Genomic DNA, 18043 nt, shown 5'->3' with positions numbered 1-18043 from the left:
AAACAATCAATTAAAGCAATAGTCAATCGATTAATCAGATGATCCACAGGAAATTATAAAAATCAGTTCACACCAAAAATGATCAGTTCCAGCCTTCTTTGTCTCATTTGATATGAAATTTATTATCTTTTGATTTTTGGACTATTTACAGAACAATAAAAGCAATTTGAAGAGGTCATCTTGGGCTTTAGGAAAGTGCAGTGGGAATGTTTCACCATTTTCTCGCATTCTAAAAACAAATTTAGTCACTGAGTCATTGATTCGTCAAATGTGCAAGCGCATTATATTTAAAAGTACCCTCTCAGGTTTACAGCCGTAACTGTTTAGTATTGTTATCCACAAGATTACAATGTAAGAAATTGAACTGAAGTGAACTGAAGTGAACTGAAGTGTCTGCACTTGCATAGTCAAACATATACTAGGGCTGAACTGCAGATATTTCCCACGTTGCTCACTTATCATGGAGAATCTCATCAGTACAAAGGAATCTGAGTGACTCAACGCGTCAGACTTGCACAATTCTTCAGGACTAGGAGAAAATGTCAGTGTGGAACACAACTAACTGAGTGTTGGTTCTTTTTTGCTTTGTAAACAGGACGTATGGTTTTTATTTTCACTTTAATAGAGTGTCATGTCTGTGGAGCAGGCTGCTTTATTATTAGCCTGCTGGACAGAAGCTAACACACTGTTAACACAATAACAGTCCTGCTTCTGTCCCGTTGTAAGTTCAATAATACCATGCAATGCTTTTCATTCACACAAACATTTGTTGAAAAAAAATGAAAAATAAAATAGCTGGGAGGGAACACAAAGGAGCTATTCAGGGTCTGGAAGTGTTGGGTGGTGCTGCAGGGAGGCGGCTGCACTGGACAGAGGTGCCTCAGTTCAGCATGAGGGATGATGAACACAAACATACAGTACCTTGAAAGCCGAACACTGATATATATGTATATAAAATATGTACATATAAGCTATTTAGGTCCTGATTCTGACCAGTTTTCAAATGATTAATATTTAGTTCTATATATCCACACTGTAAATCACTGAACCGTAGTGCAACTTTAAGGGCAACTACACATCAAAGCTTGTTTACAGGTCTTGTTTGGGGAGTACTCATGAAATGAATGAATGAATGAATAAATGTCCACCCTTTGATTTTCTTGACAAGCGCTTGTCCGATTGACTTCAACACTTCTTGGATGACTAAGAATCTTCACAGACATATATGCAGGGCAGCAGGGTGGCTCAGTGGTTAGCAGTGTTGCAAGAAGGCTGTGATTTTCAATCTACTGACCAGCTGCCTTCTGTGTGTGTGGAGACCACAACTTCTCCCCGCATTTGCATGGGTTTCCTCCCACAAATTTTCCAATTTAATTAATAATAAATTAACTTAAAAGATATGTGCATTTTGATTTTTTTTTTTTTTTTACACTTTACTTACCTAATCATTTAGTGTCAGCAGTGCTGCTAGTCAAACTTTACTCAGGTCAGATTTGTATGTAGAGAATCAGTAAAGTGGGATCCGTCTCCAGTCCGTCTCTGGTGTTTCTGATTCATTCACCAGGTGGAGACACACAACGTAGACGGTACCCAGACACACACTTCAGTTAACTCTGTGTTGCTGCTGGAGACCAGCTGTTGTACAACCCTCGAGTCTAAGGTCATTTGTCCACATACAATTGTTTTTTTTACTGTCTGCTAGGGAGGAAATTGCCATCATCTTTATACCTTAACTTGTAATTTTACATTAAATGAATGACTATGTACATACATTATCTATGTCAGATTCTGTCTCACACAGTAATGCTCTTGCTTCCTTAAATAAATACTGCTGAACGGCTGCTTGGCACCCGAGGGAGACAGTGGAACGAGGTCTGATGACTCTGAACTGGGCCAATGTGTTGTTTAAACCGAACAGCACAAAGTTTCCCCTCAGCACCGGACGTCCTTCCCTCCTCCTTCCCTAAATGGCATTTTGGATCTGGTAGAAATTACAGCTGGAGGAATTGATGTCATGGAGCTGAGAGGGAGGGCGACAAGAATGCAAACAAGCAGGCAAACATGAATGAAAAAAAAAAAAAAAAAGGACTTGACCACCCTGAAGCAAAGACTTTGGGTTAACCGTCCAACTTTCGCTTTCTTTCAATTAGTTTTTCCTGTTCTTATGAAATCAAACCCGCTAATAACTGATCTTGTATTTGCAGCCATAACAAAAACCTCTGTTGTAACCACTTCTGTTCCCCTTCCTTGAGAAATTCTGCCGAAATTAGCTGGAAACCGCCAATCGTTATTTCAAAGGAATGGGCTTGTGTCCAACACATTTAAAAGAACAGACGAAAGTGAGAAACGGGTTTGACTTCCATTTATTTACTTCTTTCGAATCTGTGACCTCAAAATGCATGAGTGCAATATACATGTATAGCAGAAGATACAATCAGCGGATAAATATAAAATTCAGTAAAATAGTACTCTAGTCATGTAAACTCTGTGACACAAGTGTTATAAATCACTACATGCCTGCCCATTTACCTAAACCACAACATTTGAGTGCGTCTTATTTTCATTATCAATGCACACTAGGGTTTGCTCAACACTAGTTTGAGGTCGGGTGAAAGTTGAGAGGGGTGAGGTGGTAAGGAAGTTTGTCAGGCAGCTAAATCCATACAGGACAGGACATCTGTAACAGGTTACCATGGCAGCCCGGACATACAGCCCATGAGTTTTTCCATGACTAAGTTTGTGCACTTCCATGGCTATTCTTCCCTCCTGGTTTGATTTTCGTAATACCAAAGACAAGAACAGTCTGGTTTCCACTTCAGTTAGGATGAAAACCACCATCTAATTCAATGACTGTGTTAAAGCTGGAAATCAATTCCGCTGTATTCCTGTAAAGTGATGTAATGGTAAAATTTTTCTCCATCCAATCAACATCTTTACAGCCTCCATGATAATAATGCAGGAATTCCATAACCAGTAGGAACATTCTCTGTAGTAATTGCACTGTGAGGGCCAGGACTGCAGCACTGAGCACTACTTTAACTCTAAAACTCTTAGATCTATAGGAATATATAGGTATAAATAAAAGCACATCAGAGAGCAAAAGTCTTCATAACAAAGAACAAAAACTTAAAAATGGACTGAGGGTTTTAGTGTGTGTGTGTTGGCAGATGAAAATTTTACATGCTTGCGGTAGAAAATTGTTCTTGCTCGCTAGAGTGGCGTCTAAAAGTTCCAAGTGAAGGCAGCTAAGTCACACCATTACTGTGCATTCACACGGCAATTAACATGATGAACAGGTTACCACAGTTACAAGTGATATGTGGCCAATGTGTACAGTTGGTTAATGTACTGTACATATGAAAGAAATGTGCAACAGCTTGACTGTTTGCTGGAGTTACCCAATAAAAGCCATTGGATTTCCACTGTTTTAGTCCCCCGACTGCTAAGAATATGTTTTCATGTACCATAGCTATTAATAGCAATTGTAAAAGGGATTCCCATTTCTTGAGAAAACTTTTATTTGAAAGACTGCTGTGTAACAAAGATGACACAACTATCCTTAGGCAACAGTTGCAGCCTTCACTGTTTAAGGTTTAAGGTGTTTAAGTAATGTTATATAGGGTTTCCTGCTTTTTTTTTAGTTCACTTTATTATTGTGGCTAACTGGATAAACATTGTACCATTAAGCAGGAAAAAGTAAGTCAGGAGCATCAGCCCCATTTGCACTTGTCACTTAAAATGTGTCATATCAAAATGTGCCTGATGGCATCTGTCTTGGTTTTTCCTGGCTTCATGCAAATGAGGGTCAGCACAAAAGGTGGTTTAATGAACCTCCAAAAATGATCTGCACCTTTGGTTACGACAATAACAGTTTAGCTAGCTACCTAACAACTAAGTCAGTCTCTTTTGGTTGCATTTACACTTCTTTTTTTTTTGCTATTTGATAGCTATCGGACGTACCCAACGAGCATGAGGTGCTAAGTGGGACTGGGATCATAGTTCATTGATCATGGTTCCCCAATCTGTGAAACTGTGGGACCCTTCAACCAAGTTGATTGCAGTGTGAATGCACAGCGAGGAACAGCGTGCACATTCTGTGAGGTTCATTCCCTGCTTACTCTACATTTAGTGGGCAGAGGGGTGTTTGACATTTAAGAAGATTCAACCCTTGTCAGTGAGGAGAGGGGGCTCTTCTAATGGGGGGAAAATACACCAGCACACAGGTGGTGAGATAATGTCTTAACAAGCCACTGGAGATAATTACAAGAACATAATGTGGTCATTCTAAAGACTGTTGTTTCTTTAAATCTAGATGTGGATGTCTGTAGTCATGGCAGTGTGGTCCTTCTTTAGAGTGATGATGACGATGAATCATTCAGAGCGGTGACTGGTCTCAGCTGTGGTTTACCAGTTGTCTAGGAAGTCGAATCCAGTCTTCAGGATGCTGCTGCTTGTGTTGAACTGAGGAGAAGGAACAAGCGGACAGTGTGGGTGAGACGTGGGAGGCTGAAGACATTGTGAAGTGTACAATGACTGACTAATAGACACAGCTGCTTCTCAAATTTTTGCTTAAGTAATTCGATGACTCATTTTACTTGTTTTATTGGATTCTCTTCAGTGAGTTCATTGCATGATGGGATCTATCTAAGTGTGTCCCATTTCGTTTCCCTGTACAAAGGCTTTTAATCAAGTTTAACTTGTCTCGTTTTACACCAAGCCTGTTTTTTGCAAATAAATTCTGATATGTTTTCCCATTTGCTTCAGTTTGTTTGGGCCCGTGTGAAAGCTGTGAATCAAACTCTGCTGCAGACTAAACAACTAGACAGAGGGTGAAAAGGTTGGTTTGGTTCGGTTCCAATTGGAATGTGGTGCGGTTTGTTTTGGGTGTGAAAGCAGAACAAGCCAACCACAGGACTGTGTGGTATTGGATTTAAGCAGGAATTCAAAATCTAAACTACAATCAAACCCGATTTCTGATTGTGAAGAAATGTCAAAGAATCGGTTTTAGTCGCCCATATAATTGCGCAAGATCATTTGGTAACAATGGCAACATATGGCTGTAGCACATAATTAAACCAGTGGTGTATTATGCTTGTGTCCTACTCCGCAGTTACTCAAAAGGAACTGAGCTAAAAAGAGCAGCCACATAATAACCGTTACCAGTAATATTGCAATACAAGACACAGTTAAGTGCTGCACGACTCGCTGTCAAGTCTCTGGAGTTTCATTTCCATGTAGCGATGATGATGATACAAGACGCCAGTCACCAAAACATCCCATTGAATGAGTTACCTGTCAGTCCACAGAGCCTATTATTTACAGCTCCTCGTTAATTTCAAATTCAGTGTGAACAAAAATTGGACCAAAAGGCAACAATGTAATTTTTTTCTTTCATCCAGACCGAGTGAACTGAACCACAGTTGTAATAAGTGAACTTCAGAAGCTTGGACTCAGTGAAGAACCCATGACACTGTGTACGCTGCATTTCTGGCCACATCCAAATCAGTGACATCACGGCAGGTATTAGCCTTTCACTTTCCCTGTAGATATGTGGAATGTGATTTGAACTTCCTATAATATCCAATCCACAATATCCAAAGCAAAAGTAATACTTAGAAACTGTGCTTGTGTCATTCTGAAACCTCTGTCTATCTGTTTCAGAGCTCACCTGGGAAAAGGTGGGGCTGTTGGGGGAAACTTCCTCCTCTCTCTCTCTCTCCACACTGGCGGGGATGTTGGAGGGCTTTGACATCATGTTGGAGGAGAACACTTCATCCACGGTGATGCTGACCGACGGTAAGGTGCTCTGAGATCGCTCCCATCCCGCCACTGTCGAGGACACGCTGACAGGCGGGGCAGGGTTTGGCGAGATGGAGATGGACGCCGGTGTTGCACTGACAGCAGTGGGGGCAGGGGGCGGGGGAGCAGGAGGTTTGGGTGCTCTCTGCTTTGTGGCCCTGGTAGGAGGTGGAGGATGGGACTCTACTGCCTCAGGCTCCTTTGAGGTGACAGAGCTCTCCTGCAGAAAAATGGCATTTTTAGTGTCACTGATACAATTAATATTAGATTTTTATGGATGTTATTTGTGTTATACACAAGATAACACAAGTTAAAAGTTACAAAACAGCTCAAAAGCGGGGTTGTATAGTTGTTAACATTATATTTAGGCTTCTTGAACAGGCACTGAAAGCAATGAAGGTGGTTCATGAGGCTGTGCAGTGAAAAGAAAAATCGAAGTAAAAATAAAGTGCAGGAAAGAAGAAAAGAAAGAAGAGCAAAGTAGGGCATCCAGAAAAAAATCATTGTTGCTTTTTTTTTTACTGCAAATTGGCTGCATTCACCATCTGCTTCTCTGACACTTGTGGAGGCTTCACAGATGCCATTTATCTCAGCTTCAGGCGAGACTCTATTTCAGGACACATAGCGTGATAACAAAAGTGACAAGTGTTGGGGTGGGTACTTGCCTCCAATCTGTTGTTTCTTAGAAACTATCACAGACCAGAAATGGGATGTTCGCTCCTCAACATTTAAAAGCAGCCCAAAATATATGAACATTTTTGGCAGCCGTTACTTGAATTGACAACACCAAAAGATAGTAAGCAACGCAGTGCTTACCTGTCGGAGGTAGGAGGGGAGGGATTTCTCCCCTTTCTCAAGGGATTTGATCTGGCTGGGAGTCAGAGACTGGAAGTCAGCTTGCTCCCCCTCCAGCCTGGACCTCTCTGCACTGATCTTCCAGAAAGACGACTCTTCTTCTGGCCTCCGGCCCTCACTGACAGACACCTTCACAATCATACAATAACACACTTAATTGAGGTCAAGGTTATTCAAAGAGCAATTCCTATTGGGCGTGTGTACAACTCAAACAAGCCAACAAAGCACTAGTGATGGATACAGCAGGCTGTTGTTATGGGACAAACACTGTGATAATCATACATAAAACCCAATTTCAACAAAAACATTATCACATCCACACAAATAAATGCAACATGTACATCAATAGGTTTCGTTCAAATGTGTTACTTTATGGCAGATTTAGCAAAATCAGGTCAAATTTATCAAAGTGAGATTTTTGTTAGAAAAGGCTAATCATACCTTGGTTCCATGCTGATTGGCATGAGGAGCCTTTGCAGACTTTGGGTCTGCATGCGAAGCACAGATCCCCTGGTCTGCAGAGCCTGATGTCAAGCTGAACTCCAGCTGACTCTGAAACATGGAAAATCAGTTTTATAGCAGTATCGCACTTTAAAGAAAGATTCAGCTATGCTTATATAATCCCAGATATGTCAACAATAGACAAAGTAAACGAAATCAGCTGTGAACTTGTGAATGAATGATTATTTTTACCTTGGTTTCCCATGAGAAGGGGGCCGAATGCTCATCTTGCCAGGTAATATCCTAAAAAGAGACACATAAGCTGAAGTTACAGTTTCAATTTACACACAGTGTACTCAGGGGCTCAATGAATGGTATAATGGAACTTATACTCTTTTTAGAAAATAAACAAGTTATGTTATTTTGACTGTAAAAGCTTAGTGACTCTTTACAACAAGGAAAATAAAATAATTATACACCAATAAGCCAAAACATTATGACTGAAAGATGAAACGAACAACACTTATTAATCTTGTAACAATGGTGCATGTAAAGGTCTGGGACATATTGGACGGTAAGTGAACACAGTTGGTTGCTGGAGTGTTGGATGCTGGAGAAAAGGGCAGGTGTAAAGACCTGAGTGACTTTGACAAGGGCCAGATAGTCATGGCCAGACAACTGGGTTGAAGCATCTCCGAACTGCAAGGTTTGTGGGGTGCTTCTATCCAGCAGTAGTGATTACCTACTGACACTGGTCCAAAGAGGGACAAACCAAGAACTGGTCCTGGGGTGTTTGGGGATGAGCTGTGAAAAGTCTGATTTGCCAGGGGCTCCATCTGCAATATACAGGACTTAAAAGGATCTTGTCTTAACCTCTCAGAGCCAGATACAACAGGTCACCTAGCAGAGTTCTTGAAGGGTCCATATGTTGATGGGCCAGAAATGTTTTGGTGGCACTAAACAGCATAAAAGGCAGGGTAGGGGTGGTCATAATGTTTTGGCTCATCAATGTGAAAAGAGAAGGCAGTAAAATCATAATACAATAATACAAATGTTCATGTTCAGGTCAACATTTACATATGTTTTGCTAATATTTTACAAAATAAAAGCAGCAGAATTCCTGTGAGACGCTTGTAGTCATCAAATTATTATGGCCTTGTCTACAAATAATAGCCTACTGTAAAGCTATCCTACAGAACTGATCATTTTACTATTACATCTATCTATCTATCTATAATTAACCTGTACTTAGGCTCATGTAGTCACTATGACGTTTACCTACGTATTTTAAAGGCTACGTGGCTAGTTAGCAACAATGACGAAAAGGGCTATCCAGACCTTTAAACATACCCACAAACATATAAAATATAAACTCAAATGTGGTTTAAATACCTCCTCTCCGAAATGAACTATCTTCTGACCAGTCTGAATGAGCAGTTTTGGATAACAGACCACTTCGTCACGGTCAACTCTATGCATAGCGTATCGGGCTCGAATATGGGGATCCATCATCCAGTTGTCGATAGCGCTGTCCTGCTCCTGCGGCGTCATTTTCTCCCAGGACGAGCCGTGCTTCTCTTTGATTTTCTCCCTCTCCTGCATTATTTTCTTTGCCATGGAGTTGATGGAGGAGAAATATTCGAACTTCTTTTCCTCCATCCTGTGGGCATCAAGCCCCGCTACCGTCGCGGTGGCCATCTTTAGCTGCTGCCAGCTGTTGTTATTGTGAGGAAAAGGAAACTGGTGTTCGTCGCCGTGTGGGCGGTGGGAGGGACGCAATCAGTTTCAATGTGTGTGTTGACGGTGCCATCTTGTGGTCACTTTCAGAAGATTGAGCTCTTTTTCTCAATAGTGACTTCATCGCCTTCGACTTTAGCTTCATTTACCCTTATAGTTGTTCCTATGCATCATAATTTGGTGCTGAAAAAATAATGTTGTAATGTAATGTAAAGCTCCCTGTCCGCTAAGCCACTACGCTGAAGTTGGCCTCCGGTCGGTAGCTAAATAAGGGAAACAACTTTGAAGTTACATTGGGATTAACCTTTCTGAGGAAGGTTTGATGCTACCTACAACAAGGTAAAAATTCCCTAACACATGTCTTTGTAAAGTTACTTGCTTATGCAGACATGTTAATCTAACATGAGTGGTGTCTCTTGCCAACTGATGAATGTAAATATAATTTTCACTTCTAGTTTGTTATCAATTCATCATTCAAATATCTGAGTCCTTAGTTTAGTAGCCAACTGCAAAACCAAAATAATGAGTTACGGTAAAAATTATTTTAAGTAGTTGTGCTGAATATTATTATTATTTTTTATTTTATTTTATTGTTTTATTTATTTAATATGTTTTGTGTTGAGCACAAATGGAATTTTTTTGAAAAAAAAAGTTTTAAAAGATATTTATTTTTCTGTATCTAAACCAGTGATTTATTGGACGTCAAATGTAATTTCAATATAAATTAACAACATAGATTATGAATTATGTATGGGTATAATGAAAGAAACAATGAAACACAAACAGAGATGCACTAAACTCCAAACATGTTTTAATAAGTTATGTGTTTCCTTAAGGAATTCATCAATCAAAACAGTCATATTAAAAAACCAAACATGAAAAACAAATGATTTCTAATTAAAATATTTACAGTTCTGAAAGTCATCCTTGAACATTTAACCATTTTGGTAAAACTGAAAAAAATACATTCAAAAAGAAAAGTAGCACTAAGAGCCCTTAAATATTTCTTTAGAACAAACACGCCTGTAAAGCTACACAGTGGCTTTTGCCTAATACGAATTGGTACAATGATAGACAAAGGTATCTGCTGTAAGTAAAGTTGTATGGACAGGTCCCTCCGACATTCAGCCCATGTACTCACAGGCCACAGCAGAGTGACTACAGTAAATGTTAAAGGTCACAATTACCAATTGTCACTTAGGGGCTGCAGTATACAAAAGTGCCTCACAAAAAAAAGAAATAAAAATAAAACCACAAAAACCCAGCAAATTTTAAAAGTTGGCTTCATTGAGACTTCAATATATTTTATTCTTCTTGTGCATGTTTAGATATTTGATTACTCCCATTCACAAATAGTCAACATATACAGTATGGCTCCAAATTTTGATTTCTGCAATTTTTAAGCGTCATATAAATAAATAAATAACTATTGCAAATGTAGGCCCAGGTTTTATTTACCCTCCTGTTGCTTGTTAACTATGCAACAATTTTGCACACTGGATCTAAATGGAATTCCTCACGCTGTGCTGTGACTGGCATTATGGAGGCTAAGCTACTCTTTTTTAATCAGACCTTCACCATTGAAATGTGGGTGAATGGCAATAGCAGCAGCTGGAACAGTTTTAGACCTTTTTCTGGATGAGCGACAACAGGCCAGGTAGAAGATCTCTGCTACGTTGAACAGAAGAGAGACACAGGACATTACAAGCATGAAGATGATGAAGATGGTCTTCTCAGTGGGTCGAGACATGTAGCACTCTACAGTGAAAGGACATGGAGCTCGGGAGCAGACGATTCTTGGGTCCATGACAAACCCATACAGATAATACTGCCCCACAATGAACGCTACCTCCAGAATGATTCTAAATAATATGGAGGTCATGTAGGTTCCGAGCAGGTTGCCTTTAATCTTGACATGGCCTTTATCGTCAGAGTACTTGGGAAGCTTGACGATTTCACTGCCAGAGTGAGTTTGCATGTATTGCCTCATCTTATTCTCTTTGTGGATGACGTGGAGCACATGACCGAGGTAGACCAGCGTTGGTGTGGAGACAAAGATAATCTGGAGGACCCAGAATCGAATGTGTGAGATTGGGAAGGCGAGGTCGTAGCAGACGTTCTTACAGCCAGGCTGTTTGGTATTACAAATCATATTGGATTGTTCATCACCCCAAACCTGCAATGTTCATATGAAAACATATTATTATTACTTGCATATGGTCAACAGATGGACTGAGAGTTAAGTTTCTTTCATAAAGGAGTGTTTAATTTAGCACAAATCTTCCAGAATCTACTGCTAGCATCCACTGAGGCGCACTGAAGAACTGCTGTGTGCAATTAGTGGCTAAGTATTAAACAACCAGGCTACAAAATGACATTCTAGACATAAAATGTTGTGGTTGCACAAACATTTAATAATGTTTAAAGTTAAAAAGGATTTTTAAATAGGTAAAAGTATATGTTGTTTTTGTTTTCAACAGGCAAAATTTAGAAAATCAGACCAGAATTGTCTCCGGCCCCAGTGACTCTTTATAAAGTACGCAGACTGATGGAAAACTTCAAACAACCCTCGTTTAAAGATAAAGAAGATAAAGATCTTTAATAATAAGATTCTTAATAATGCAAAACCTGATTATTTGTTTTAAAGTTGAATGCAGCACTATCTGAACACTGGCTGGGTTTCACAGCTATTGTTCCTCAGGAACTGTGGATCTCCATTATGGTCACCAGAGGGTGTTATTTCATTTAAACGTCCTGGGCTTGCAGAGGTAATTCAGTGATGCACCACTTATGTATAAAGCTACTATGAACAAAACAAGTAGAAGCACACCTTCTCTGCTCCAGCTCCGAGGATCATGATCCTGAATATAAAAAGTACGCTGAGCCAGACCTTCCCGATGACGGTGGAGTGGGACTGGACCTTGTCCAGCAGAGAAGACAGAAAACCCCACTCTCCCATTGTCTCTGAAAAGTAAATATGTCAACTGATTAATAATGATTACTGATAATAATGATTAATACTGATTAATAAATGCGTGGTTTCATGAAAACCATGCAGAGTGATCCGATAGTCCAGTCCTCTGAATACTTGAGACACCAGTCATATGGAAAGGAAGAGACGAGAAGAGTTCTATTGAGAAAATAAAATTTTTCTGTTTCTCATTTAGCCATTATATGTAAGTGATTAATTACTAATAGTTGCAGACCCCACTACTTAAAACAATCTCATTCATGTAACCAACTATATCCAACTGTATCATATATCCAACTATTCATATAACAAGAGATCTATTGGAAAAAACCAACAGAACATCAGTTACCCAATTGTTATTTGCAGTAGTTGTCAAATCTATGTGAGAAAGGAAAACTTAATGAAAATGTAATGAATCTTATTTTTTCTCTAATTAATCATTAATTATTTATTCTCTTTTAAGTGACCACTCTGTAACTACATATAGCCTGTCACAAAAGTATAGATTAAAGCGTTCCATTATTTTTTAATAAATGGCACTACGTGATGTAATGGATGATAACTGATTAACGTGAAAGGCAAACCATCATCATCAACAGCAGCAGAACACCTTGTTTTAGAGACACAATCACATGCTGTAAAATCTCTAATCTATAGGTTGTCCAGAACGTAAAGAAGAAGCTGTAAAAGCATATTGCATAACAAAGACTTATCTCAAGGTATCTCACTATGTGCTGTATGTTTGGATGTTAGATAGGAGAGGAATTTATATTCAGCAGATGTTTGTATGAACAGCTACATCTAAAAATATAATGCTTTTCATAAAAGGAAGAGCACTTTAGTGTGTTCACAGTGTATTCTAACCGCACATCATTGCACATCATCTAATCATAGAACATGTTGACAATACATGGATAATACGGATTTTTATCCTGATGGATTAAGGACAGTGCTTCAGTCTGAATGGTCAAGTAGTAAGGCAAGAAAATATATTCATAATAATAAATGCCTATATCCATCTTAATATACATATGTGGCTGAAATAACAAGATGATGTGGTATCTTAACCCAAAAATAATAGCATTAAATTTAAGTTTGAAATCATTACATTCTATATTTCAATTTCAAAATCTTACCTTTGAATTTAAAAAGTTCTTCTTCTAGACAAGCAGAGCAGTCACCACCTGTGGTGTTGAATGACAGAGAGCCCAGTGCACCAAACTAAACCCGTCTATGGTACCTTGAACTTTAGATTTGATGAATTTGCGCAACGGCGTGAGCTGTCACGTTGTCATGACATCTGAAAATGATAAATCTCAAGTGGAGAATTTTGGGCTGAGCACTGAAAAGATTGTGCAGGTTAATGATTGGCAGTGCTATAAAGCAAAATCCAAAGCTGGTTTATGTAACTGTTCATTATTATCATCACTGTATGATTTTTCATCATATGTAGGCTATAAATGAGAAGTATTCACTAAAGCAGCCCTTGACTGCTTTTACATTTTACATTCAAATAGATTTGCTAGTTACATATCTACAAAGCCAGTAAATAAATAAAATGAGCAAAGAGACAGAGGCTAAAGGTATGGACACAGTCTGCACACCAATACAGACTAATCCAACCTACTACAATAACCCTGCAATGAATTCTACGTGAAGACTGAGCAGTCACGTTCATTCTTTGTTGAGACTGTGTCAACGAAAAGGTTTTTTTTTCTTCATACAATGTGATTTACACAATGTCTAAACACACCGAGGCACAGTTCACAGTTTGTTTAAGTTTCACCTTTCAATTTTCTATCTGATGTTAATGTCCTAAGCCTTATATGAAATCATTTAAATTATCCATGAGTCAGAGGTGGTGGCTAATATCTGACACTCTACCAACCACTCCCTATTCTGACGTGACTGACGCATTGATTAATCAATCAGTTGATTAGATTATGACCAGAAAATGAATCAGCAACAATTTTGATTATTAGCTAATTATTTAAGTATTTTATAAGCTAAAATGGGAAGCAACATCCCTGGTTTCAGCTTCTCAAATGTGGATGTTTACTGTTTTTCTCTTTTATCATAGTAAACTCAATATCTTTGGATTTTTGATTGACTGTTGTCACCTTTGGGTAACTGTGACTGACATCCACAGTTGGCTGTCATTTGTATAGAGCAAACAATTAATCCTTTAAACTAGAAGATAATCAGTAGACTAATCAATAACAATCATCTGTTGCAGCCCTACAGTATTAAAAGTGTGACTCATACTCTGTAAAAGTAAGTTGTTGGACTGGGAAGTGAAAAGTGTAAACCTGTCATCTAAAATGAATAGATTGATGAAAAAACTTTTTTTTATCCAACTTTTTATTTATTAATTTATTAAAAACAATACAGCATACAAAAAATGTTTTTCTACTTCATCAGTAGAAACAGACTCTTCACCACAATCATCACCATCATCGTCATCATCATCATCATCATCATCATCATCATCATCATCATCATCATTCAATAAGGAAATTATTTCAAGTCCTAGATAATGAACATGGGAATAACTTAAAGGACTCATGTAATAACCGAGCATAGACAAACTTCTGCTCACTCAGATAAATACATTATCAATATTGCACATTTTCCATTATTAGATTTCCATTTGAAAAATACAAAATAAATGTAAATTTCCAACAATGTGGCCCTTTAATATTGTTAATTTACGCAGACTCTTCCCAGCACATAATACCACATTATTAGACAGTGACGAAGCTTTTCTTTTATATTGTGTCATGATGTAAGAAATCAGTCTCTTAGATGTATTTGAGCCAGAAAGCACTGGGGGGATAATCTGAAACAAGACAAAACATTAATACATTAATGGTGACATCTGTGGTTTTTTTTTAATGACCACTCAGTAGTCGTTTCTCCTCTTTGGCCCCGTCCAGGCTTCCTCCAATACTGTGACTGCTCTCGAGCTCCATGTTCAGCTTGTTCTGCTTGAGTGCGTCCTCTGCAGTCGGCCAGCTGGGAGCTGACAGGCCGGCAGGGTTCTCTGCCGAGGTAATCTTGTGACTGCGATTCCTGGACCCACATCTGACCCGGGTGCAAAGCAGGTAGAACATCTCAATGAAATTCAGCAACAGAGAGACGCAGGCCACTACCAGCATAAAGATAATAAAGATGGTCTTCTCTGTGGGGCGGGACATGTAGCACTCCACAGTGAAGGGACAGGGCTTCCTAGAGCAGGGGAACATGGGGACCATGACGAATCCATACAGGTAGTACTGGCCCACTATGAAGGCGGCTTCAATGATGATCTTAACCACGAGCTGAGTCAGGTAGCTTCCCAGCAGGTTCCCCTTGATCTTCACCTTTCCGTTCTCATCTGTGTATTTGGGCCTTTTAAGCAGCTGGCGTCCACCAGGGCTCGACAGCAGCCCCCTCAGCTTATTCTCCTTGTGGATGACGTGCATGGCGTGGCCCAGGTAGACCAGCGTCGGTGTGGAGACGAAGATGATCTGGAGGACCCAGAAGCGAATGTGCGAGATGGGGAAGGTCCAGTCGTAGCAGACGTTCTCACAACCAGGTTGCTGTGTGTTACAGATGAAACCCGACTGCTCGTCGCCCCAGACGCTCTCAGCACCTGCACCCAAAACCATGATCCTGAACAGGAAGAGGACGCTCATCCAGATCTTCCCGATGACTGTGCTGTGTGACTGGACCTTGTCCAGTAAGCTTGACAGGAATCCCCAGTCTCCCATATTTATAAGTGATGTTCAGTTACTGATCTGTGATGAAAAGACGAAAAATACAGTAAATACCCAGGCTAATAAATAGTTCAATTGCTCACTTTGTTTTTTAATGAGCCTACACCACACCTTATTAACTAAAACATTAACCACAACTTATTATTTAATCAAAATGCCACTGTTGGAAGAAAAGGGCTCATTGATCTGTTTAATTTAGATGAATAATTTTTCTGTTTTTAAAATCGAGAAGAAAGAAGACATCAGAGCCTCCTGGACCTTCAGCTAGCTTTTCAGTACTTAATATCATAAATAAGTAATAAATAAACAAATAAGTAATCATTATTCAGAATTTTGAACAGAAGAAGATAAAACTCAGTGGCATTATATTGATGAGGCGTAGTGGAAGGAGGCGTAGAAATAAATAAAAAGGAAGTTTTCCTATAGTAAAGCTTACATCAATATTCTGTGTAACACAGTTAAAATAAATACATGTAAAAAAAAACAAAAACAAATCTCATGCTATTAATGTACAGATGAAGCAATGTAATGGACATTTAAAGTAAATTGACAACCCATCACTTACATACTCAAAAAATGTATATAAAGAAAAAAATCTTTGATATTTTCAGTTTGTATAGTGACCAATATTGACATTCGCTAATAACACTTTTCTTTGTGATTTGTCAAATGATCAATTATCTGTAGGAGAGAGCAGAAATTGTTGCATCTTACCTGCTGCTCTGGAAGGAAAGGACTGTCTCTAGGTGGGATAGATCACTAACTGAAGTTGAACCTTGGAGTTGTGGGTGAGGACAGCAGGACTCATGAGGTGGGGTGAGGGACCACATTGTGTAACACACATCTGGCTGTAGTGTCACGTTGTGCCCGTCAGCAGCAAAAAGAAAAAAAAGATTGACAAAGATGAGAACAAGAGGACGAGAGTGTAATAATTGACAGATGTTCAGAGACCCAGCTCTGGCCGGCTTCGAATTTTTGAAAATAAACAGAAAAGAAAAGGTGTGTAAATCATTAAAACAACTGTTTTTATTTAAATATTCAGCATGTATTTGACTGTGGTTATGATGAAGTATTGAAGCATTTTTGTGGCACTGTTAAATTCAAATCAATATCTAGAGATGGCACCATGTTGAACCAGTGTATCACTCACTCATTAACTTAGTCATAAATCAGAAATAATAATTGGTAAAAGAAGAATGCAGATAGCCTCCAACCACATGTATTATCATTAGTTATTAAACTACTTAATTTACAGCCAGTATCATCAGAGTGGGAATCATATCCCAAAATACAAAATCACACATTTTGGCACAGTCTTTGAAGAAATGTTATAAAACCACATGGACCCAAAGTTTGAGAAATTTAAAGGGCGAGTCACTTGACATTGGCCAGGTTTCCACTGCAGTTTTGTGCAACATGTTTTTTTTTTTTCTTTGGTTTTTTTTTTTAGAAATGTCAACAAAACACAACAGATAACAACAACAGTTTCCCAGCAGCTGCCTCTCGGTTGGAAATGGCTCCCTGGGACCTGATACGGCAAACGCCACAACTTGAATTAGAGAAAAGTGTTTCCATTTCAATTTTGCGAAATATTGCTTTGTCAGATGATCTGAAAACCTCCTCATGCAAGAGTAGAAATGTTTTTTTTTGTTTGTTTTTTTTTTGCGACATTTTTTTCGTAACTTGTTTTTAAGTTCACAATTTCAAATTGCGCATTAAGCAGGTTAATGGAAAGGCTCCTCATAAGTAAAAGTGAACACCTAGAATACGCTTAAAGGAACAGTTAAACATTTTGGGAAGATGCTTATTTTTTTTTTTCAAATAGTTGGATGAGGATATAGATACAGGTGTAGGTTTAATGTCTGTGTGTTGCATATAAGGCTGTAGCCAGACCCCTGTTAGCTTAGCTTAAGATACAACCCATTAATTCATGAGCTTTGGAGATGCAGACAGAGCTGAGCTGTCTGTTTCCCCTGTTTCTGGCTTGATATCAACCATCTAACTCTCAGCAAGAATATAAACTATTTCCTTAAAAGTGCTAGAAAATAATAGCAATTCTATTTGCTCTACTTGTTAATACTTTTTCTCATACGATCAACAACAAATGCTTTTAGCTGATGGAGCAAAGCATTATGAAATGTAAGTTCCATATATTTGCAGAAGCGTATTAACAGTTGCACGGCTTAAAACGGCATTAAAAGTTATTCTCTCTGCACACAATAAACTAAATGGGTTGTATACATTATAGCAACTGTTGCTCTATCTACAGTGTGAGAGATTAATGGCCCAATTAAAAATAAAAATCCTCAGAGGTTTAGATGGATGAGGCTGCTCTTAATAGGAAAACGACTGGTGAATTGAATGCGCTGTAATTTATTGAGGCAACAGAGTTTGAACCTTGTATATTACTGCAGGGCAACACTGGGGTTTTTTTTTTGTAATGTGCAAACATGACATCACCATGAGAAAAAGACAGTTGTAT

At 38.8% G+C, this 18043-nt stretch overlaps 3 protein-coding genes across 3 annotated transcripts; all 3 read right to left on the bottom strand.

Moving 5' to 3' along the window:
- Window positions 1-3615: 3615 nt before the first annotated feature.
- On the bottom strand, window positions 3616-8803 carry cunh1orf198 (chromosome unknown C1orf198 homolog). Its single transcript, XM_022766275.1, has 6 exons — window positions 8488-8803; window positions 7348-7398; window positions 7096-7206; window positions 6616-6783; window positions 5669-6019; window positions 3616-4461 (listed from the first exon to the last, which is right to left on the bottom strand). The coding sequence occupies exons 1-6, from the start codon at window positions 8791-8793 to the stop codon at window positions 4405-4407; spliced, it is 1044 nt and encodes a 347-aa protein (XP_022621996.1). The 5' UTR covers window positions 8794-8803; the 3' UTR covers window positions 3616-4404.
- An 823-nt stretch (window positions 8804-9626) lies between these two features.
- Window positions 9627-13046, bottom strand: LOC111237260 (gap junction Cx32.2 protein-like). Its single transcript, XM_022766287.1, has 3 exons — window positions 12940-13046; window positions 11663-11796; window positions 9627-11008 (listed from the first exon to the last, which is right to left on the bottom strand). The coding sequence occupies exons 2-3, from the start codon at window positions 11789-11791 to the stop codon at window positions 10385-10387; spliced, it is 753 nt and encodes a 250-aa protein (XP_022622008.1). The 5' UTR covers window positions 11792-11796; window positions 12940-13046; the 3' UTR covers window positions 9627-10384.
- A 1106-nt stretch (window positions 13047-14152) lies between these two features.
- LOC111216307 (gap junction Cx32.2 protein) lies at window positions 14153-16379 on the bottom strand. Its single transcript, XM_022737799.1, has 2 exons — window positions 16276-16379; window positions 14153-15582 (listed from the first exon to the last, which is right to left on the bottom strand). The coding sequence occupies exon 2, from the start codon at window positions 15553-15555 to the stop codon at window positions 14695-14697; it is 861 nt and encodes a 286-aa protein (XP_022593520.1). The 5' UTR covers window positions 15556-15582; window positions 16276-16379; the 3' UTR covers window positions 14153-14694.
- Window positions 16380-18043: the final 1664 nt, after the last annotated feature.

This window comes from Seriola dumerili, unplaced genomic scaffold (assembly GCF_002260705.1).
Source record: "Seriola dumerili isolate Sdu_G_001 unplaced genomic scaffold, Sdu_1.0 BDQW01000025.1, whole genome shotgun sequence".
NCBI classification, from domain to species: domain Eukaryota; kingdom Metazoa; phylum Chordata; class Actinopteri; order Carangiformes; family Carangidae; genus Seriola; species Seriola dumerili.
This window is presented reverse-complemented; position numbering and strand designations above follow the sequence as displayed.